Source organism: Taeniopygia guttata, chromosome 2 (genome assembly GCF_048771995.1).
Source record: "Taeniopygia guttata chromosome 2, bTaeGut7.mat, whole genome shotgun sequence".
NCBI lineage: Eukaryota > Metazoa > Chordata > Aves > Passeriformes > Estrildidae > Taeniopygia > Taeniopygia guttata.
Genome location: NC_133026.1, coordinates 118,299,197 through 118,323,561, shown reverse-complemented (window position 1 = coordinate 118,323,561; position 24,365 = coordinate 118,299,197). Strand labels below are relative to the sequence as shown.

General features: G+C 34.7%; 1 protein-coding gene across 6 annotated transcripts in view; it reads right to left on the bottom strand.

The window, feature by feature from the left end:
• C2H8orf34 (chromosome 2 C8orf34 homolog) overlaps positions 1–24,365 on the bottom strand; it is a 185,932-nt gene that overhangs the window by 126,245 nt on the left and 35,322 nt on the right. For all 6 annotated transcript variants that reach the window (XM_072924734.1, XM_030266314.4, XM_072924732.1 and 3 more), the window contains 3 exons: positions 12,920–12,948; positions 6,651–6,820; positions 2,620–2,786 (listed from right to left, as the gene is read on the bottom strand). In XM_072924734.1, coding sequence (XP_072780835.1) covers positions 2,620–2,786; positions 6,651–6,820; positions 12,920–12,948 — 366 coding nt within the window. The remainder of the gene's footprint in view (positions 1–2,619; positions 2,787–6,650; positions 6,821–12,919; positions 12,949–24,365) is intronic.

The following is a 24,365-nucleotide window of genomic DNA, read 5'->3' as shown; positions in this document are numbered from 1 at the left end:
AATCTATTGCAGCCCTCTGCTTAATTGAACACACTTAGAAAGTCACCAACATGGGAACAGCACTCCTATGCATCTTATCTTACATATAAAAATTGATAACTGAAATCAGAATATAGCCCTGTAACATTCTTTTTCTTTTTTTGCACATACATTTCTTTGGAAATGGATAACAATGTAATTGTTTCTTTTATCTGGAATATAAAAGAATTCTAGCTAAAACCTTCATTGACTCACCTAGATGATGGGGTTTTTTTAAAGAAAATATGCAAAAAAGTCAGCTTTATGCTTTTAATAGCTAAATAAAACAGCCAAAATCTGAAAAAGAGCACACCTAAAGATGGATGTTTGAGTTCTGCATTTTAAACATACTGTATGTTTTAAATTACCTGCTATAAATAGTAGAACTGTTTTCCCAGAATCCTGACTTAGGAGCATGCAGTTTTGTAATTTTTTAAGAAAGGGTTGAATAAACAAAAAATACTGAACTCTGAAGAGAACAAATTGAAAACTTATATGCAACAATGCCCTTCAATTCAGTGATGGAAGAAAGCCATTATTTGAATTAGTTATATTGCATATAAGGTGTGTAAAAAGCATCAAAGCAGATAATGAATTGATGTAGTAAACAATAAAAAACCCCAAAAAACCAAACCAAAACAAAACAAAACAAAAAAACACCAAAAAAGCCCCCAAAAAACTCAAACAATCACAGTATCAGTTACTGACCTGGAAAATACTGAAATGAAAAATACCTATATTTGGTGATAGGAACTGAATTTCTTTATGTTACCTTCATAAAATTGAAACATCCTTCCATGTAACACAGTCGTATCCTCAAATTTTGAGCATTTCTGGAGAATGCAGCCTAACAATTATATGAAATATACCATACATACTGTCAGCAAATTGCAAAATGAGAATTAAAATAAAAGCTATTTTTTCAGAAGCACCTTAAATACCAAAATGTGCATATAGAACTGTCTCTCAATGGTTGTTATTATAACATGGCAATATTATAATCACTACAAGCATTGCTACTCCTCAAATATGTCAGTATTTTGCCTCAGAATCTTATATTCATTTATATAACACCATACCCAAACTGGACATACTGTTTGTGAACGTTCTTAGTTTTAGTTGGTTTTGTATAAACTTAGCCAGTTTTGATGAACTGCAGGATAGAAAAATATTCCAGATTTTGCATGGCATAAAACTAGAATGAATTCTTACAATCGAGTACTTATTAGAATAAAACCCCAAAACACTAGTTTGTAGATAGATAATTTTCTACCCAAATGTCAAGACACTAGAAAATTCCTTCATACTGCCTTCTTGGTTCCAGATACCTTCAGAGATTCAAGGAAGAAAAACCTGTACATCTATTGGATACATTTTGTTCACTATCTGTGCAGAAATTAACAAAAAATCTATCCTGTGTGTGATAAACAATGAGTGATCCAGGCCATTCTCTTCTTTCTTGTAAAACAAATGCATGTATCAAACTCTAAACTACTGAAAAATAAAAGGAAATTATTTATTAATTCAATTAATTAAGCAGAATTTTTTTTTTTTTTTTTTTTTTTTTTTTTTTTTTTTTTTTACCATGAGCACGGTCAAGCACTGGAACAGGCTGCCCAGAGATGTTGTAGAATCTCCCACTTTGGAGAGAGTCAAAATTCACTCAGAAAAACCGGCTATGGCTGATTTTTTTGAGCAAAGTGTTGTGCTAGATAACTCCAGCAGTCCCCTCCAACCTCAGCTATGCTGGGTTTCTTTGAAGACTATAGTAAGGATGCAACAGAAATATAGAAAGTAAAAAGAGCAGCATGTGTTTTCCTGATTTTTAGATTAAGGTCCAACCTGAAAAAGAAAAGTCATGCTAGAATTCATAAACTCAAGAGACCTCAGTTATTCTGAGACTGTGAATTTCCCATGCATCGATCCCACATAAAGTTCCATAGAGCAGAAACTGTGAACAAATAATGAAATCTATGACTGCCTTTTAAGCATCATACACTGAAACTTTGAAAAATAGCAGAAAAGAAACTATTAAGTACAATTAGAACCATTATGAATTAAATACAATTAGTAACTCTAAGAAAGGGAGGCATCAGCAAGCATCAAGTCTTCTAGAGTGCAATTTAAGATACAATACAGTCTAGTGGAAAATTACAATCAAATCCTCTGAAGAGGTTACAAATTCACATTACATAAGCTTTGTGTAGCTAGTAAGTAAAAAAAAATCTACTGAAGTTAAAACTGTGATACAGCTAAGAAAAAGTAGAACCAGATGAAAGACAGTGAAGCTGATTCTGTTCCTTGTACAGAAATACATTCTGCAAGTAAAATATGGAAGGGATTTATGTAGGAAACCAAATTAATTACTTTAAGCACCTGAAGCATTTATTTAATTGAATTTGGGTGCAGCTGGAAGTTCATTCACACACGTTTATGGTCCTCTTTACATTTCTCCTGAAATTTTCACATTAAACCCTAAAGAACCTTCACACAGCTGTTGAATACTTTAGCTTCAAACATAGGGAGCATTTTCTGACTAATCTCTGTTTGATTTTTTATAATAAAAAAATTCAGAAAATACACATAATTTTTTGCAGTTACCCAGTAGTTCCATTGCATCATCTTCATTGTCAATGTCTTCTTCGGTTACAGACGGAGCTGTGCTTTGAGCAGAATCAAAGGAGTCCTGAGAAAGCATGGCAGCCAGCAGTTTCTTATGTTGCTGCTGTTGATGTTTTAATCCTTTGGTCTTTGGCTCCATTTTTAAGCTGTGAGGAAGGAAAGCATAACTTTCTCTTACTGGTGCTCTCTTCAAAATACATCACTCATCGGATGTTCTAAGACATTTTGTGTTTTCACTTTCTACTTAAAATTTTGACTTGAATTTGGGAAATTTCCCATTGGTTTTTATGTGCACTAATCAAGTCTAAATAAGCTACACATGTACAACAGGATGTCAATTAGTAATCAGTATTGCTAAGCTACTGATAAGCTATTGATACTGATAAGCATAGCAAAAGCTTGACAACAAAGAACTGCTCTCTAGAGTAGTTTTAATACCATTACCGCAAAGGGTTATAACACTTTTCCTGATTTGTTGAGTCATACCTCTGACCTAAATAACAGACAACTGAAATTGTACAGATGTTAGAAGGGTCTAGGGCAGAACTTACTACAGTTTGCCATTCCTTACTGCATCAACATAAAACAGACAGGAGTTTGGTGCCCCACATGAGGGGCACCTCATGAGCGTACCACCAACACCTCAGACTCTTTACAGTCTGTTGCAGAAAGGCAGAATTGTTGCAAATGTTTGATTTTTAATATAATCAACAATATTCATTTCTCCAGCAATAATAAGATAACGTGCACCTTGGAGATGAAGAACGGGTTTTGAGTATAGGACATCAGGTTATGGATGGGGCTCCTGCAAGCTCTAGTTCATTTCACGCTCTAAAAGACAAGAGTATCTAATAAAAACCACTCAAATGCCCCATTGTGTACAGACATTATCCCTGGAGCAAGATTCCCAAGAGCCTTGCATCTTCTCAGAATTCGTCCAAGAAATTTTTCACATAGAAAATTACTAACAGAGACTTGGAAATGAGTTTAATCCTATTTTCATGGAGTTCAAATTTCTGAAAGATGAGCTCGGTACCAGCAGGATTGCACTCAGCACTTTTCTATGGTCTCTTATCACTTATTAATACCTTGCCTTTCTTCCTTACAGCAGCAACAGAGAGCAGTGCAAAACCAGTGACAAACACAATCTTTCCTCTGTAGCTGTCCAGAACACTGAGGACAAAAAGGTGACCTTTCATCCGTTTGACAAGACATCCCTAACAGAGCTACCTCAGACTGCCTACATTGTCTTTCCCAGTCAGAGCAGTAGTGACACCTCTCCTTTCAGTTGCTCTTTTTTCCCTTTTGCATTACCAGGCCAGACTTCCAAATATATTACATGTCTGCTTCCATTGCTCATCATCACAGGAATGCATGTTTTTCAGGAGGAAATGGTGGTTCTGTCACACCACATTGATGGCACTTATTCTACCAATGATTTGTCATGTCTAATTCTTTGGATCTTTATATAGCACTTTATATATGTACCATTACCTTATGTTCAGTGACAGATAAAACAAAGCATAGGACCTAGAAATAATGGAACCATTACAGTTTTGACTTTCCCATTCTTGTATTTTAACTGAGTATTATAATTAGTTCTAAGAGTTTGCTGGCTTATCCCATAAATCCTGATAAATAGTGATAAACAGCCAAGCACTTTTTATTAAAAGTGTTATTAAATAAAATTTAACAAGATAAAATTGGAAACACTGAATGTGGATATTTCAAATTGCCCTCTTTTTCATTTTTCAAAATGAAACTTATTTTTATGAAAGGTAACTTAACTACTTAAGGTTACATTAACTATGAAATAGATTACTGAAACACAGATGACATAGCCAAACTTTTTTTACAACTGATAAAGTCAGTCTTTTGAGAGCAAAATACACTCTTCCATCTATTTTTAGATGTAGTTATTTGCTACATTAAAACTAAGTTATTATTACCTAGTACTTTTCTTGTGCATTTCATGTGTGGTCAATTCCAAAATTCTGCATTAATAGCACTTTAATTCACAGTAACACTAAATTAGACCTTGAAGAAACTGCCAGTTATTAGTGAACTATTATTAAATATTCAGATTAACCTTTATCAACATGGGTCTTTAAATTGCCATATATAGTTGACATCAATGTTAGTATCACCTCTACTTGAAGTTCTGCAACTTTATGATTCCTTTACAAGACTGTAAACATGATTTTTATAAATACCATACAAAAGCTGATGAAATGCTAATGAAGCAAAGAATTATCCCAGACATAAAATCAGTCATCCAAATGTAAATCCATATGCTGCATGTAATTTAGTAGTTACTAATTTCCACTGAAAATCAGTACTCCCACTTAGCAATACATATTTTTCAGTAGGCCTTCAGCACTTACTGTACCTAAAAACAGAGATATCAGTATCCCATGAGTCTTTCCTGGCATCAGGTTCCCTATATTCTCCTTATTCACACATCAGGAAACCTGATTTTGTCATGATACTTGACATGGTTCCTCAAATACTATACTCAAAGGTGTTAATCACATTTTTAATTATAGCCTTAGCTGTGAGGTTTCTCTCAGCTTGTACTGCCCTCTACAAAGAGAAAAACTGGCTGCTTTGAATTGTGTCTGTTGCTCAGAACTAGACCTCTTTGCTCCCTTCTGGAAATTAGACAGAGATGCTTATTTCTTCTCTTTTCTATTGACAGAAGGAATACAATAGCCTCAATTTGCTCTGAAACATGGAACAGATCTTTATTCAATGCCTTTACTGAACTGCTGAATAAGGAAAAAGAAACCCAGGCCTGCACAATCAAGCTGCAGTGCCAGTTGCTGACTCCATTATTTTCCCAGGAACTGCACTGAAGAGATCCAGAGTCTGAGTTGTGTTGGTTCCCATCCAAGGGCTGGCTGAGGGATCATTACTACATGCTGCTACTTCTTTGAAATAGTAGTACTCACAGCTACCCCCACAATAATCTAATTAAATGAAGTACTCATGGATAACAAATATTCCCAAGATGCAAGGAAAGTTAATGAATGCAGTCTGTAAGAGCACAGCTAGTGACACATTAGTTTCGGTGTGACAGGGAGGTGAATTCCAAGAAGGCACATGGAAGAATGTGAAGTAAAGGAATATCTTATACCTTTCAAAGCGAAAGCCTTTGAAAGGTATAAGATACCTTCTAAAAAAAGGTATAAGATACCTTCTAAAGGTATAAGATGCCTTCTAAAAAAAGGAATAAAAAGGTGTCTGCTCCAATCAAAGTACTAGTTATAACCCAGGAGATATGCTTCAAGGATAAGGAAGAAATGTAGGTGCTTAAGCCAATTAACAGAGGCAGTGCAGAAGATTTATGCCTTTTAAAGCAAGGCTGTGAGTAGTTAACCTTCTGTGATAAACGTATCTTTAAATCATGGAAAATGGACTCCTCTTCCATGTAGCCAAAGCACAAACTCTTTCAGTCAAGCACAATAACTCTTCAGAAATTATTTACTGCAGAGAACAAAATATCTCTTTGAGAAAGACTTGTTATTAACATCAAAAAGATAATATGTGACATGAACATGAATTTAGGAAGCTCTGTTAAAAATAATATAGATACTGTTTTCCTTGTCTATCTCTCCTTTAAATGAGAAAGCCAGATTTATCACTTAAGTTTCAAGAAGACTAATAAATAGCTACTACCAGTCCTGGAAAGATGGAAGGGTATGAAGTACTTGAATGAAGCTATACATCACAACATTATTACACAATGGACCCAAACAATGTTAAAATACACTCAGCTTTTCACATGGAAATAAATCCATAGGATTGCAAATGAGTATTAAGGTAATCATATAGAAAATAATGAGAAAAAAAAAGTCGCGTATTAACAAGTTCCATTTATTCTGCATGTGCCCACACTTCTGCATGAGAATTCAAAACCCCTGCACTCTGCCATCAGAAATGGAATTTTTGTAACAAAGACAGCTCTGTTTCACAAAATATAAAGTTTCTAGGCCAGATAAAAAACCCACCTTCCTCCAGGACTGCTGCTATCCTCACTGTCCCACTGCTCATTTTTATTTCTTGGTATTGGTGGCTGCAGCATCTCAGCAGCCAGAGGGTCTGCATCATTCTCTTCACGGCCAATCCACTCTCCAATAACACGAGGTCTGAGAAGGGGGGTGTTAAAACCTGCTGTGTCCTGAAGAAAAAACCAAAACAAAACAAAAAAAAAAAAAAACAGAAAAAAACAATGCACTGCTTGTTCTCAACCATAGATGTAAACAGAGAAAGAAAAAAAATTTTTGAAGTACAAAATCAATACATTGCATTATCATTTCAGAAGGCTGCAAAATACCCAGAAACAATGATGGACTAATGAAAAGTTCCCCATTAACAAAATTCCAATAACTAATGGTGTACACTGATGCCCTTGTGCCTCTTGTGCCTCAAATAATTAATTTTTTTTTTTTAATTACAGCTATAGAAAAATCACCTTTTTTAATACATGCACAGCTCTTAAAACCTTCAGTGTATCCATTCTGCTAAGCAACACAAAGCTATTTGTATTAAAAAAAACCCAACGAAAAGACTGTTGTAGATTAATAGCAACAGTCTTATTTGCATTATGAATTAATGCAAAACTAATAAATACATCTGCATTTTGCATTTTAAAAATAACTCTGCTGGGCTTTACATAATGTATCTTTCTAGTCTGAAAATGTATTAACATTTGAATAAAATGTATTTCTGAAACTATTTTTTACCACTTACTGGAGGACAATAAACTGGACAGGATTACAAGAAGCAAGCAAACTATAACTGACATATTCAAAACAATAGCAGTAACTTGCACCATCACATTAGGAATTTTGACTTAAAAAACCAAGTTGTCCTTAAATTCTATGAAAAATCATTCTTATGTAGTGAGTATCTCTGTTTTCAATTTTACTAGAATGGTTGGAGATAAAGGGTCATGTATAATAGCATAGCCAAACTAAAAAACACACCTGTATACAAGAAAAAAAAAGATATTAAATTATGGGATAGGAATAATTATTTTTCTTTAATTATTTATTTAATTAAACCATTTATAAGCTACTAAAGATATTTCAAACACAGTGTGCCTAATTAGAGGAGATCTATTCCTATCATTTAACAAGTGAAAATTATAGGAAAGCAAATCCTTGGCTGTTGCCTAACTTAGTGCCTCAATAAATATTCCTGCCATAAAAGAATGTTTTTCAAACAAAAATCATCTGGAAAAAGTACAGCACATTAACTAGGTAGACTAGAAACCATATTTCCTTCCTAAAAACAAACCATTTTTGAAATCTCCTCCTAATTGAAACAGATACAGTACAAGCAGTTTGAAGTAGAAGCCTCTACTGAAATGAAAGTAATTAACAAAAAACAAAGCTGCAAAGTGCTTTCAATATGAATATATTTATCCTCTGGCTAGATGCTGCAATTTTGCTGAGCACAAGAACCTCTATTTTGAGAGTCAAATGCAACCCAGGCCCTGGATCTAACTCACTCACCCCTGTTCCTTTGTTTAGCTTTCTGCAAGGTGCCTGTGAGTGCTTTTCTACACTCTGCTCCCCATACCTCTGTCCATATTTGTCATCACTTGACTGACTAATTCACTTTCACATAATGTTTTTTTTTTCTACAAGGACCACTGAAAATTGAATTCATGGCTTCAGATGTTTCAGGATACTTAACCACTGTAGCTGGGTTTTTATAAGTACTTACAAATACGTTTTGTGTGTCTGTTTGGAGCTGTGGCGTAGTCAGGTCATGTAGACTAGATAACAGTCACCTCTGGGCACTTGACAAGTGCAAATTGTCACAAGTGTGGCAATTCTTGTGAGCTTAGAAAAAAGATTATTTCGCTGTTCATAATGCCTTCATTACACAAGGTGCTTACATTAGTTAATTAACTATCTGGCCCATTCTGAGGTTTATTCCTGTTATTCTAGCTATTTTATCCTGTCCCTTTCTCCCTGGGATAATTTCTAATAATTAATAAAAATTGTTCCTGGAAATAGTTAGTAAGAATAACTTGCACTGTCAGTCTCGCTAAAAGCTTTCAGTCCCTTAAATGAAAATGCAAAGCACCAAAAAATTTGCCCATAAGTTTTTTCCTGACTCTACACACTGCAAAATCAGCATATGAATAAGTAAAACATGTATTCTGTGACTGTCCTTGCTATGCTAATTTCTTTCATAGGCATTTTAGGGATAAAGTAGCATCTTCATACTCTACTTAACAGAAATGTAATTTACATTAAATAGTCATGTTTTGCCTCACTTTATCACCTTACTTTCCTTTTTGAATTGTGTTAGATTAGTACACGATGGTTTTACTGACCTAATTTATTGTCCTCTTTTCAACTACATAAGCAGCCTCATTGAAAACACCAAATGGAGAAGAAGAGACAGCTCTATTCAGAACACCAGGATGTTTATTTGGCAGTTAATTTCCAAGGCTGCAAAATATTGAAATGAAGTATGCTGTTCTCAAATAAGATGTTATAGTTTTGGTTGATTTCTTCATATAAACTTTAAAATCTTAATTGATTTCCAATTTATATTCACCACATCACAGAAGATATTGAAATTTGTGTGCACAGAAATATTTTCAGTATGGGTAGGTATTTAAATCTGCACTAAAACAAAGAGGACTATTTCATGGTGCAGTCCAGGTGTCATCCACTGATCCACATCAGTGGCTACAATTTGACACACTCAAGCTTCCTTTATGTGGAGAAAAGGAGAAGAAGAGAAAGACTGACAGACAGCTGATTCTCCTCTTCATGCTGAGCTGATATGTGGTTGCTGAATGCAACCTCTACCCGAGAGAACAACATTTGTATATCCATTTATTTATGCATCATTTAAAAAGCGCTGTTCTTATTTTCTGATATGGATTGAGAGAGAATCTCCATAGTGAGAAATACCTTGGGATGAGAAGAAATTAATTTTTTTTTATGACTTAAGAATAGTTGTTTCCTCTATTTTATTAATAGTAACCTGTTTTCATTTGAGAATACTACATATAAGAAGAAACTATGTCCTAGACAGCATAGAATTTTTTTTTTTAGTATTAGCATTGAGGGTCAAAGTCTACTATTAATTTTTAGATCTTCACTTGGGTCTAACTCTGGATTGCTAATACTCAAGTGTCTCACATTATTAGTGTTTGAAGTGACTGAAAGATATCACTGGGAATTCCAGACAAATGTCACAATGTTATGACAGGTCTTACTCTTCAGTGCTTTCCTCTAGAGTTTTTTTTCAGCTCAGAACTCTGTGAATATCAAAAAAAAGGTGAATATCCTAGCTCTTCTTTGTTTACATTAAACCCTTGACATTATGCATAGAAGTGTGCAGTTTCCTAAAATCCTTCAATAGTTTCTGTTCAATGGCAATGAGGGTGATTCAGTTCGAAAATATGTATTATATTAAATCTGCATTTTAAAATATGTGATTGACAAGGCATCCCTTCTTATTTCCTTTCCTTACACAGTGTACTTGCAATGCCATTTTCTGACTTTACATAGCTTCCATGGCCTAGAGACAGAGGCTGAATCATCAACAGAGACAGAACACCTCTGCAAGCCTGAAGTAAATGAAAAAGAAAGTAATTGCTATAATAAGCCTATTTTAATTGCAGTAATTTTAATTTTTATTTTGCTTTTTTTTTCAAGGTTACTAGTGAACTCAGAAATTTTAGGAGATTATGTCAAACTGGAAAATTCCATATTGACTGAAGGCTCACCTCGTGTGCCTATATTTTCTCTATTACTGTCTTGGATAAAAGCTCTAAGTACTGACAAAAAAACTAATACCAGCAGATATTTGACAAGAATCCATTTAAATGAAACACTCTTTCACAAAAGTGATTCAGAGCAAACTGGTTTTCCAAATTGAAATGCTAAAGTAACTAAGCAACTAACTAATTAACTGGATTACTTGGAGGAGGAGTTACATCAAGCAGAAATGCTGATTAAGTACTACCCTGACAAAGGAAGCTACAGATTACTGAACCCAGAAAGAATTGTTTTTTTTCAAAAAGACAATCAGAAACAAAAATAAAGAATCAAAAATAAAGAAACATACACATGCATTCTCTATTTTCTCTAGGTTTATAATCTAAACCATAGATAAAACAGCATAATTATGGGCTCTGTCATAGTCTTAATTCCCCAAAATATTCCTGTTCATCAAGGAAGTAAAGCACGGAAGAGCACACATAAGAGTGTGTCTCATAACATCTCTGCAATGCTGACGTTTTACTAGAATCCAATGCCAAGTTTGGCCATGCTGTTCTAGTCCAAAGACTAGATGAGTTAAATTGTCCAAAGACCTGATGAAACCATAGATGAATGTGATTTCAAAAAATATTCAGTGCTGCTACAGTTTAGATAAGGAAGCCCTAGTATCAGCATGTATTAAAAAATTCAAATTTTACTACATTTATACCTGAAAAATAAACATAACCTGTGAACACATTTAGGTGAAATAGAACCAATTCTCTTTAATGTCAAAATAACTATTATCAGGTTGTCTTTAGCTGCTTTTGGCCCAAGAGAAATAAAACATATAGAAACAAGTCACAGGAACATGTCAAGAATTAGTTTGTATAATGGATCATTCCTAGGAGGCAGGATTCCACAGAATGGTCCTGGCCATGCTTATTTTCTTAAAATAGACTAGATTTTACATTAACTAAAAATCCTTAGGGGGTCAAACAAGAAATAGAAATGAAGTTCACTAAAGATCATGGAGATAAAAAAAAAAATCACTCCTCTAAATCTATGCTGAAAGCCTGTTGAGCTGTACAGCACAACTGGTGCATGCTAGAGTGTTGAATTTTTTGGGTTTTTTGCAGAAGTCGCTTCAAGAATATTCAAGTATATACATTCATGCATAATTGTATAAAACCTAATTCCAAGTTTGTTTTTTTTTTTAAAGCCTACCACCCTGAAGTTTTAAATGATAAAAAATAAGCTATATAGTAACAAAAAAAAACATGACTCTTCAGTCAGACTGCATCCTGTGGAAATTCCCCAATGATGCTCTTCATCTCAGTTTTCATATTGAATAACTAAATTTAAAAAACATTAATGGTTTTGAACAATAAGATATTAGAGTTTAATAAAAACCAAACTAACCAGAAATTATTTCCTAAAATATATATGTAAAAAGTATGTGATACCAGGCCCTAGTCTAAATTGTCTTTTTCCTCCCTCAAAGAGTATCTTAGAGGGTTTTTTCAACAACAAAAACATAACCAATTGATTTCTTCAGAAGTATTCTTAAAGGTGAGGGCTTTAATAGAATGACTTTCTAATTGTGTTTACCATCACTTCTCAGCCCAGTTATGGAAACAGTGGGAAGGCTTAAGCCAGAGTTTGGAAACGGCAGCCACAGATGCACTTGACTGCACGGTAACATTTATCAGTCCTACCTAAGTGGCCTTCCTTGGAGAATGCAGTGATGGTATTTTATATGCACTTGTGTCAGAAGGATTTGTGTCCTCATTTTACCAGCAGAAATGAAAGTTATTTAAAAAAACAAAGTGCTCTATATTAGGCATTATTCCTATGTCTTATATACCTTTTGAACGCAATTTCCTGACAACAATGGTTTCTGACACGAAAAACACAACACAAGTTTTCTTGGCACTAGAAGCACACTGCTGTTCAGTGCTGAGAATAGAAAAGAAAAATTGGTTCTGTTTCCATAAGAACTTTAATAAACCCAGCTTGATTCCTCTTTCAATATAGAATTTATTACATCTAGAATTAAAATTCATGTTAACTGTGTAAGGTATCAAAAACGGCCAGACTGAAGAGATAATTTTTGCGTTCAGCAAGGAGGTAAAGACTGATCTTTATGCCTTGTACACTCCTGAGTAAATCTGGGTGGTAAAAATAATTTCTAACTATTCTCATAAATGATTTTGGGGACTGCAGAATTCAATTTCATGAATAAAAAGTTCACAAAGTAATCCAACAGACTATATTAAGAAAAGATGGTGTCAAGATCAAAAGTATTTCCATCGTTTCATTAAGAGTCTCTTAAACTCAGTCACTTTTTTTTTTTCCACACTTGACAGCCCATCCTTGGTCAAGATCATAATGTATCCACACATACTGCACTTACCCATATAGCCTTCCATACCCAAACTTCCTCTGAACCCAACAGAACAGACACCAGGACAGTGACATGTGCCTAATCATAAGCATCTGCCTCTTTGTATTGCTCATTAGACATCTTTTATCAGTCTTACCTTATCGAGTTCATCAGAAACAGCAATGCCTGAAAACAAAACAGATTGAAAAAAAAAATTAGAAAATTTAGAAAAATGGTTTCTACACATCTTTTACTATGGTAAGTAAAAGTAAGGTGAAATCTGAAAACTATACATACTGTTCTCTGCATGCTATTGTACCATACAATGTATCATATTTTGTTCCATTATGAAATTGCCTGGAAACAATACACTCTTCATTTTCCTCAGCTGCAATATTATCAAAATGACTTTTCAAAAAATGTGGAAATGAAAATGGCAGATGTGCAGGACAGTGACAACAAATTTAAGTATACATCTATCTGCTTTCTAAAATTAAATCAGCAATATCAGATTTACCAATGGACACATTATTATGCAAATCTCACCCTGACCAGCATGCATAGCATATTACGCTGTAATTACAGGGAAATATGGACATTTCTCTTCCCTCTTCCTTCGCAATACAAAGTGGAAATGATCCTATAAAACCAGCTGGAACTTCAGAGAATAAAGTAAAATTTCTCAATAGAATGCAAAATATTTTCTAAATCCTCTGAACAAGAACTTGTATATTTGCTCATTTTTTCTGCAATGCCTGCCCAAGGCTTCACTATGCTTGCTTCCATCATGTCACATTTCAATTATTTCTATTCTGTAGCACATTAAATATGCAGAGTGGGTCTCAGAATTTTTAACTTTTTACAAGCATCAGTATATCACAAGGAGTGCTGAAGTCATCATATATATAATCCTACCATGTTGAAAAATCTGATAGATTGGAAGCAAGCATCTCTTAGATTCTTATGAGATTTGATAAGAAACATTTTCAGATTAGAACTTCAAAGAAAAGTTTCTCCTGGTAGTGAAAATAAGTAAAATACATAAGAAGAACACACACTTGAAAATTGTTTTCTAAATTATATAATGTTATCAAGACAACTTCTTTGATGAAATGTAAGAGATTATACTGCAAAATATGTATTATAGCTGAGCAGAGAGTTGATTTTACTCTTTCTAAAATCACACTAAAGAGTGCAACGGTATAAACTAATATATAAGCTTGTACATAAGTAAGTCTGTACTACTAGATATACTATAACTACATGAATTCTTTTGGGTTTTTTACTATGTTTTCCACCATTAACTCTATTTGGCTAATTCTCAGTTTAGATTAATTCCACCATTAACTCTATTTGGCTAATTCTCAGTTTAGATTAATTCCTTACAGCAATTTTGGTTTTTAAAGGAACAAAGTGCTAAGAGAACTGCAATTACAATTTAAAGACCTCATCAACACATAAGAAACATGGCAGGAGTTAAATATTTACAGTAATTCAATAGTACTAAAGTGGATCAAATTGAAAAAGATCCATTTTGACTAATCCTTCTATCCCTCACTGCAATTAGCCAGTTTTTAATAACTTCAGACTATTATTTAGCCCACACACATTATTAATGCCCAGAGAGTATAATAGCCTAGTTGCAACAACCTGACTTTAACATGTTATGAATTTCTTCAATCTCAAATGGACATCTTCTAGAGAGAAGATAATTTCACTCCTGAAGGTAGTAAAAACCTAATTCAAGCTTCTTTTCAACTCATCTTTGAAAACATGGCTACCATCAACCAGTTCTCCATCACATGGATGCATTTTGCTTAACCAAGGTCAATCCATTCTACAACCACATATGCTCTCCAAACAGTCAAATTAATTTTTCTTAGCAATCTCCCATAATGTTAACATAGTTCAGTTGGTTTTGATAATGGGTTATTTCCTCATATTGAAGACTGGTACACTTTTCTTCTGCTTTCACATATCCCTGTGATGTATACTTGTAACTTGGGAGTGGACAGAAGGGCAATTTTATCTTGTCTTGACTCACCCCTTAAAATATATATTTTTTTCAAGTATGGTAAAAGAAAAAAAAAAAAGGTAATCCTGTCATTTCCAAAAATCTCTTCCAAAAAATGCCAAATGTTTTTTACTACCCAATTGCCTATGTTGCCTATCAAAGATCAGTACTAAAAGAACAAAGCAGCAAAAACAGCACGGAAAAAACGGTATGCACTACTATATGTCTCACTCAAAAAGCTCTATTAACCCTTCTGATTATATTACATCTAAGACATAAAATTTTAAAACATCCATAATCTAAATGACTGTGCTTTTAGCAAAATTCTTTGTGTAAGTCCTATTGCTCCCTAGAACTTACTCTGAATTTAGAGAAGAGACTGAACTGAGTAACTGAATTGACCAGAATGCCTCAAATTTCTTCTTTACTAAATTGGAAACAGTAGCAAGACATGAAAAAAATGAACTATATTTTTTAGAAAAGCATGTAGACAATTAGCAGCTTCTGAGGACACACTGCCAAAATAAAATTTTACAAACTTAGAAATCTTTGATCTTTGCAATCACAGAATTAAACCTGCAAACTCTTTTTAGCTCTCTCTCTCTAGTGTGGCATCAAGAGAAAAGAAAAAGGATTCTGGGGAAGAAACTTTTTAAGGAGTTTGTTACAGCAATCTTAGCACGATGATTCTTCTGGAGGTGGTATTTACCATGTCAGTCACACAGACCTTTTTGTTGCCTTGAGCCTCATGAACAGTACTGTTTTAGTCACTGATAACTCCATTAGCAGATACTAGGATAAATAACCCCAAAAAATGTTTGATGTAGAACACTTACTTCATTCCAAGACACTACGGCACCACAGTAAACATGTGCTCAACTCTTAACAATTTTCTTTGCAATTCCCAAACTCACAGAATGTCTTGGCTAAGTGAGAGAAGGGGATTTGCACCGTGTGTGTAGTAGACATAAAATCCCAACAACAACATCATTTTTTGGGTGCAGATGTCAGGTGGATAATATGTATTCCAGTTTTCACAAAATTCCTCCTCAAAAAATTGAAATTCTTGTATATTTACCATAACATTAAATAAAAAAACCTGACTGAACTAACCTTAATCCCAAATCCTGAGAACAAAACTAGAGATAGTCACCATTTTTGTACAGGAGTATTTAGGATTCCTGTTAATTTCTTAACCCTTAGCAGACTCGTGACTTTTTCGTAGTCAAATAGGTTACTGTCAGTTACTTATTTTCAAATAATAAACTAACAATTTAAAATAGTTTAATTTCTACAAAGAAATTGTAACAATGGTTGTTATCTCTGGTTCATGTAATTGCTAGTATCCAGACATCAGCATTTTTCAAAAAGAAAACCCTTTTGTCACTTCTTTGTATAGGTAACAAAAGTAATTGATTATGCTCTCTGCACTTTCTATAATTCTTTTCATTTACCTTTTATATATTCAAAATAGGAAAATAGCATAACAAAATTACAGAACACTAGAGGCAAAAGGAAAGCCCATTCCATGAAAATACTAAATGGAAACAACACTGCAGTTTTAAGTAAAACATTCATAGGTATAGCCAAAATGTCCACACACTAAAAACTTTCAATCTGACAATTTAGTTAATTCTAACCGTAACCTTTTCCATCAAAACTTAATCCTAATCAGAAAAAAAACCTTTTAACACCAGAAAAACTGACATATCTAGTTTATTCAACCTTAAACCCTATGGTTTTGTTAGAATAAAAGTTACTATGAACAATTATTTCTGACTTCCCCCAGCTTAGATCATTTAAAGCTTGACTCTGCATGATGATGAATGTAGAAAATGGAAAGCTGCATCATCATTGCCCTGCTGCAAGACACTGAGCAGCAGATAAGAAGGGGACTGTTAAAACTTCTCTCATGCCTTCGTTGGAAGATGTCTTCTGATGTCAAAAGCAAATCTTCCAGAAAGAAAGGAGTATGCTTTACCTTTTCTCTTATAGCAGCTGTTTCTCACAGACAACATTTGCCATAGTTTTATATCATAAAACTGACAACTATACAATAGACCAACCACTCTTACTAACCATTGCAAATAAAGGGGTGAGAAGTTTGTGCTTCCCACCATCAACTACGGCTTATGGGCAAGGTTTAGTGTGGTAATTATTTAGGTAGCTAGTTGTCAATTTCATGTCTTTAAAAAAAGCCTCGCTTTTACAAGTAGTTACTGCTGCTGAAATTTGATCAGGCATCACAAGTATCCAGCCAGGGAACTTGTTTCTACTTTAGGATGTAACAACCCTCTGTGCTAAGGGTGCTGAACATTGAAATAATTGGTATGGACATGTTTCCATAGTCCTTCAGAAATACTCCACAGCCACAACTACTGCCATCTCTGATCAGCAACAAATCTGGAGAGGCGCTGTTAATGCTAGCACAGCCTCTCTCAGCTGGAACACTCATTCTGTCATTAGCTTGGTTTTTGAAGAGGACTGGAAGAACAATGTACTGTCAGATTGCAAGGAAGTGTGGCAAGCACAAGAAAGGTTTGGTATGGTATGATTAAATGAACTATATCTAACAAACAATGTAATAACAATGTAATTTATTATAACTTGTAACTTATAACTTACATGTATTAACTTGTAACTTATTATATTTCTAATTACTATGATCAAATCTACTTTAAGCAGATTGCTTTAAAAGTGTATCTCATGCTGTATTAACCATTTACCTTACAGATTATGTATATTTAAATTACTAAATCAGTTGTTTGTCTTGTCTCTTAAAATTAGCATGAATTATTAAAACCACTCTTTACATGGCTATCTTAGATTTCTGTTCCCAGTCTTCTATCCCTATGACAATCTGCAGCAGCACAATGGAGACACAAAGATGTAGGTCAATAAAGCGTGACAGCATCTTCTCTGATGTAAAAGCCACCTCTCAAAATCTTTGCATTATATTTAATAAAATAAAATCCTTCCAAGTCTTCCACAGTACAAGTTTTTTGCTTAGGACATTCTGCTTCATTTCTATCTTACCAAGAAATTAACTTTCTTTTCAAGAAAACTGAACATTATCAACAACAATTCCATGACTCCCTAAAATGCCTAGCTTTTGCATATGCATATACTTCTTAGCAGAAGAGCTTTAGTTATCAAACACCTAATGCCTCCGCTCAGTGACATTATCTTTGAAAAGTGAGTTTTAGACTTTGATGTTCTCAATCCAACAGCATAAAATCTATTTTCAAAACAAAAGGCACCACACAAGTTCAGGTCTTTTTGAAAAAGAGCAACTGACGTCATCTACACAGACTTGTGCAGCACTGTCTTGTGTTGACACTGTCCCATGCAACATCCTAATCTGGAGAGCCATGGTTTTAATAGGTGGATAATTCAGAGGGTTGTTGCTGGATTGGCACACTCCAAAGAACTGTGATGAATTACTCAGTGTCATAGTGGAAACCAGTGGTGAGTGGCATTCCTCAGGCGATGGTACTGGAATGGGTGCTGTTTATTTTAGTAACATGGACACCTCAGCATGTTTGTTGATGACATCAAGTTGTGTGGTGCAGTTGGCATGCTGGAGGGAAGGAATGCCATCCAGTGGGACCTTGGCAGACCTCAGAGGTATCCTCTGCCTAAATTCCACTTTTGCAAAAACCCGCCTGGAGAGTACCCAGCTCTGGAACCCCCTAAAAAAGGAGGGCATGGACCTGCTGGAGCAAGTCCAGAGGAGGGCCATGAAAGTGCTCAGAGGGCTGGAACACCTCCCCTACGAAGACAGCCTGAGACAGTTGGGGTTGTTCAGCCTGGAGAAGAGAAGGCTCTGGGGAGACCTTATAGCACCTTCCAGTACCTAAAAAGGGGCTACAAAAAGCTGTAGAGGGACAAGGGCATGTAGTGATAGGACTAGGCATAACAGCTTCAAACTAAAAGAGGCTGTGTTTAGATTAGATATTAGGAAGAAATTCTTTACTGTGAGGGTCGGAAACACTAGAATAGGTTGCCCAGAGAAGTTGTGGATATCCCAACCCTGGAAGTGTTCTCAGGTTATGCAGGGCCTGAAGCAACTTGATTTAGTGAAAAGCGTTCCAGCTCATGGAAAGGGGTGGAACTAAATGAACTTTAAGGTCCCTTCCATTTCCAAACATTCTATGACTCCATGAAATGGCAAGGTAAAATGCCTTTCTGCTGCATTATTCCTGAACAGTTTTACAGTAGGTTTTTGTTTGTTTGTTTGTTTTTTGTTTTTTTTTTTACTGCTGGTAATATTTTCATATGCTATACACACCTGAAATGACAGATCTGGTATTCTAGTAAGAATTAAAATTTTGGAACTTAAAGAGATAACTACCATTTTTGCTTTTATTTGTGGTCCTTAAATAATTACAGGAAGTAATAACACATCATAAAAATTTGTTGAGGGGCTTTTTTTAAGACCTGCATTTTTCTAAACACACAATGTACACCTAAGAAGACTTATGTGCACCCAATCATAAGAAAATAAAATGCTACTACTTTAATGTATGCTAGATTGCCATTATTTAACTCAATATTCAAGGAAATATTTATGCATTTTCCTAAACATCCAGAAGATGGCCACAGAGCTCCCAGTAGCCAGTTTTCCTACCTGCCAAACAAAGATTTCTGGATTTGACACATGGCTTTTGACAATTAAATTTTAGACATACTAAGACAACTTCAATGTAACTCTTACTAACTTGACAAAATTCATTCTCAGGATCACTCTAGGCCAGGGAACTTCTGGATGGCTGGACTGTCAACCTCATAGTGCATATCTCAGGTTCTGTAACAAACTCCAGGACAGAAACAGCATTCTTATTCTACCATTATTAATCCTGCAGCTTTGAGCACAAACACAGAAATACTGTATGATGTATCAACTGTCCAGCAGTTCACTAACCCATGCATTCTCCAACTCAAAATTCTCAGTGAAAGCCTATGTTCTTCTTACTGGTGGGACAGGCCATCTTAGATATACTTCCATTTCCATGGCAAAACCTTGTGCCATACTGCAGCAGGCGGGACTGTATGTTCAAGTCCCTGTACCTCTATGAACCATGTATTGAAAACAAGGAAAAATGAAGCTCTTTCATACCATTCTTGAATTATAAAGGAAATAAAATGGTTGCTCTGGTTGCACCAAACAAAGCATTCCTCCCCCAGAAAAAGTACACAAAAACCTAAAAAATCTCACTCGTTTCTGTGTAGTAACTTAAAATATGTTTGTCCTTGACTGTCATAATAGACATTCTTATAATATTCCTTTATCTACAGAGAGTCATTTTACCACTTTTCTCCAGCAGTAAGTCAAAAATTTTCTGTGAAGGCATGTTGAAATGAAACCTCAGAGTTTTCACCAGTGAGGGGTGTATGTTCTCATATTATTATGCAACTTTCAACTTTTTGTAGTGGTATCCATCTTGAACAAGGATAATATTCCTCCCAACACCTGGCCATATTAAATCAAGAGAAAATGTTATCTTCAAGGCACCACATATCAACATAGAAGTGCAATATACATCTTATAGTTACTATCCAGAAAACAGGGATTTAATCCCTCCTCCTCATATTGGATTTAAAAGATGATAAAAATAATTGATACCTAGCAAAATAAGCTTTAGACTTGCAGAATATCTATATCCAAATTTCTGAGCAGCTGCAATGTAGAATACAGATTTCAGGACTAGGTTTAGTGACTAATAAATTATGCAAACACAGAGAAATAAAATGCAAAGTATCCAACAAATATTATGTCTCAGAAACTCTCCTAGGTCAAGGTCATCTCAGAAGAGAATAATCAAAACTGCAGAACTCTTTAGGGGAAGGTGTACAGTGCAATAGGTGGGTAAAGATGGGTAGCCCAGCATTCAGAAGCCAAGGACAGTCATAGCTCATACTCAGCTGCTCCACAAACGCCAATCCCATTGTACTAAGAACTAGAAAGTTCCATATCCAAGATGAAAGGCACACAAATCCCAGTTCTGCAATAATATTACAGAAACTTCTAGCAAGCCAAATACTAAAAAAAGGACAAGGTAACTCAAAAAAAGACTCTAGTCCTAAAACTTAGGGGAGGTTGGATCAGAATGGCAAATACCTTCACAAAGGTGATTAAAATATCTGCAGGAAAAAGATACTTATAACTAAAGTAACAGTGATCTCTTGGCCATACAAGCCCCAGTTTATAATTGAAGAGTAATATTTATGCTCACATTGTTCCTCTTTCAATCTCAGAAAATATTATTTTGTATATTACCCCTACATCATACTAAAAGCAAGTGGATTTTATGAGCAAAGGCAGTATCAGATAACAGCTGTAGTGCTGAGATAAAATTATCTTCCTTAAAGGTTTGATTGAGCTTATCTAAAAATGTTGATCTCAAAATAAATCACAAGCATTGATCTCATGCAAGAATATCATGATTTTAAAGTTCAGACTGAAGTGAAGAAGGGAAAAATCCTCTACATGATGACTAGTCTTGTGGCTCAGTTAGCAGAACACATTTAGGGCTAGATGATCAACTGATATCAGGGAAGTAATCTTTACAAGCTCTAAGTCAATTTCAGATCATCAACTATATACAATTGAAAAAAAATACTAACATGTTATGTCCTAAAACAATGCCTCCCATAAGGCAATTGACAAAAGTCTAGTTATGTGTCCTGAAGATGTGCACTTATATCATCATGATCACCACCATCAGAAATGGCTGGCTTTAATAAATGTTAGTGTCATTCAACTGAAGTTCATTTTCCATATCTGGAATGTAAATCATTAACAGTTTCCTACAGTGTAGAAGCTTCTAAATGAAACCCCATTCTAATGTGTTTGTCAGAGACTACTAAATGCATTCAAGTAGTTCATGATGTATATATAAAGCTTCTCACATCCCACATACTCAAAGGTTCATCCACAAAACTGAGGACATGATTTTAGCAGTTTGTTAACATATTGTGATTTTGTTTAGAACTTGTTCTACCCTTCTGGTTATGAGATTTTTACTCGTTGCTTATCTTCCTCCCTGTAAAATATAAACAGAATATACGCTTTTACGTTTTACTATTTTATATTTTTCTTAAAGAGAAAGTTTGCCTTTCTTAACAAAATTATAAACAACACCAACTGATTCTAATATTATGATAAATAACTGTTTGGGATACTCTGGAGGGACTTGGAGATCTTTCATTCTAGAAGGTATTGAAGAGCCTTGACACTTGGCTCTAGTTGAGCCTGCCTGAGCAGTAGTGATGGACCACATTCCTTCATGAGGACCCTTCCAACCTTAATCATTCTGTAATTGCTTATGATCTCCAGCAATATCTCCTACTAGATGGAAAACATGGTTTTCTTATTTCCTGATTGTTTACTGATTACTCCCCTTCAAAGTTAGGAAACAAAAGAGGATTTTTATCCTGTTAGTTATATGTAGATACCATTGTTTCAGGGATTCTCCGAAACTGACTTGGATTCGTAGTTTTGGTTAATGTTAACTTACTACCATTTTTTGACTTTAGAACGTCAACTGAATTCAAAGCATGATAAATTTGTTTCTTCCCCTCTGATCTGAAGTGTACACCTGGCCTGAACAAGCATTTAAACATTACTAACAAAATGTCAGTTATCTTCACTAAAAGGCTATTTGTGATTATGAAACAGTACCTATCTCATAGCAGAAGATATTTTTTAATCAAATGCAGTTACCAGCACTTCAATATGCACACATTTTCAATATGCACTCTAATCCTTAACTATTTGTATAAAAGATGCAAAATTGTTCATCAAGTATGCAGGCTTCCCACCTAATTGCAGTATGACCTCACTGATTTAATTCTCAATTTTCCCCTACTTAAAACTCTCATAATTCACTGGTTTCTATATCTTGTTATCTGTTTTTCCATCCTCAGAAAATAGGGGAAGGACAAAGGCAAGATCAAAGGCATTCATCAGCAAGATCCTCAGCTTTACAGATTTTAATTCTGTTTAAAGGCAAACAGGCCAGAAAGTGAAGTACAAGAGCATATATTTGAAAAAGGATATAATTTTTCTTCCTTATGATCATCACAGGAAGAAGGATGACAACAATAAAGGTAGGAGACCTTGCAATAAAATAAAATTAAACATGCACAAGGGAAATGCAGTATATTCCTGTAAGTTGCTTCACAAACCAAAATCTTCCCTAAATAGATGACTTGATAGTTCCAAATCCACTTCAATTACATACAGCTGATTGAAGAAGCAAAGAAATCCAGTTCTCCCATGTGGGTAAGCCTCTGAAAAATTGTGTACTTAAATCAGCAAGCTCCACCACACTTGGACCATAATTACAAAACTAATCTTCTCCAGACTCTCAAAACTCCTAGGATAGTTTCAGCTCTGAGTGTGAAGTCACCTGTTGGTTTCTCAGACCTCCTGAAGCACAGAATTATTTACTCTTGACAGGGATTGGGAGAAAGGGTCCAAATAAAAGCAAGTTCAGTTTTAATCATTAGGAACTAATATAGAAGAGACCAGACATCTATGTGCCTGAGTCTCACCTTCCAAATCTTACAGGCAGTTCTAATTTTGCGTGAAGTGCACAAGTTTGTTGCAAAGCATCTAGACAGCATAGTAAATTAAGCAACAGAAACTAGAATTTAATACACAGGATATGTCAGCTGCCTAACAGGCAACAAACTCATGGAAACTCACAAAAAGATCCAAAGCTTATCTTTAAAATGTAAACAAATTCCAGGACTTGATGGAAAATTCATTTAACTTCAAACATTTCATTTCATGTGTCACTCTTCACTGTTGAAACACTGAAGGAAAAAAGAGAGGGTGCTGTAAAAAGCCATTAATAGTACATTTTTGATCATTTGTGTACACAGCTGTTGAGCCCAGTGTCTATCCCACACCACTTCAAAATAAGTTTGGTATCAAACGCAGTACTAAACTCATGGTATGCTTGTAGAAAAAAAAGCACTAATTAGCCTGCCTGAAACAAGCAACAGGAGAGGTAGATGTGGGATCTTGTGATGGCTTTTTTAAAATTCATCATATGGGATGTTCATTTGGGTACAGCACAGAATGAGTTTCATGCACCTTATACTTCTAAAGTCCTAGACCTTCTATTCATTGAAGCCCCCTAAGGTATTTCCTGTGTGCAATCTCTATTCTATCTCTGTGAGAACTAAACCTGATTTATTTTCAAAATTCTACCTTTTCTCTATTTACAAAATTTTTCATTTAGATTTTTCAATATCATGTAAGAAATAATAGCCAAGATTTTTTTATTTCTTGAAATTAAGTGAAAAGCAGAAGAACAAAACCTGGAAACAAGGAGATACAGCTTAGAATTAATCTGATGCAACTATTTAAATGATAGCAACAAGAAAAAAAGGTTAAAGTGCAGAGTGACTAACAACTATAAAAGAACATAAAAAGCCATTAAAAAATATACTATATATACACTTGAAAAGGAGAACAAATTAAAATACAGAACTATTACATCAAAGAGAAGGAAAGCAAATAAGAGATGACAGAAAGAATTCCCAGTGTTCAATACTTTCCATGCTTCAGTCTTTA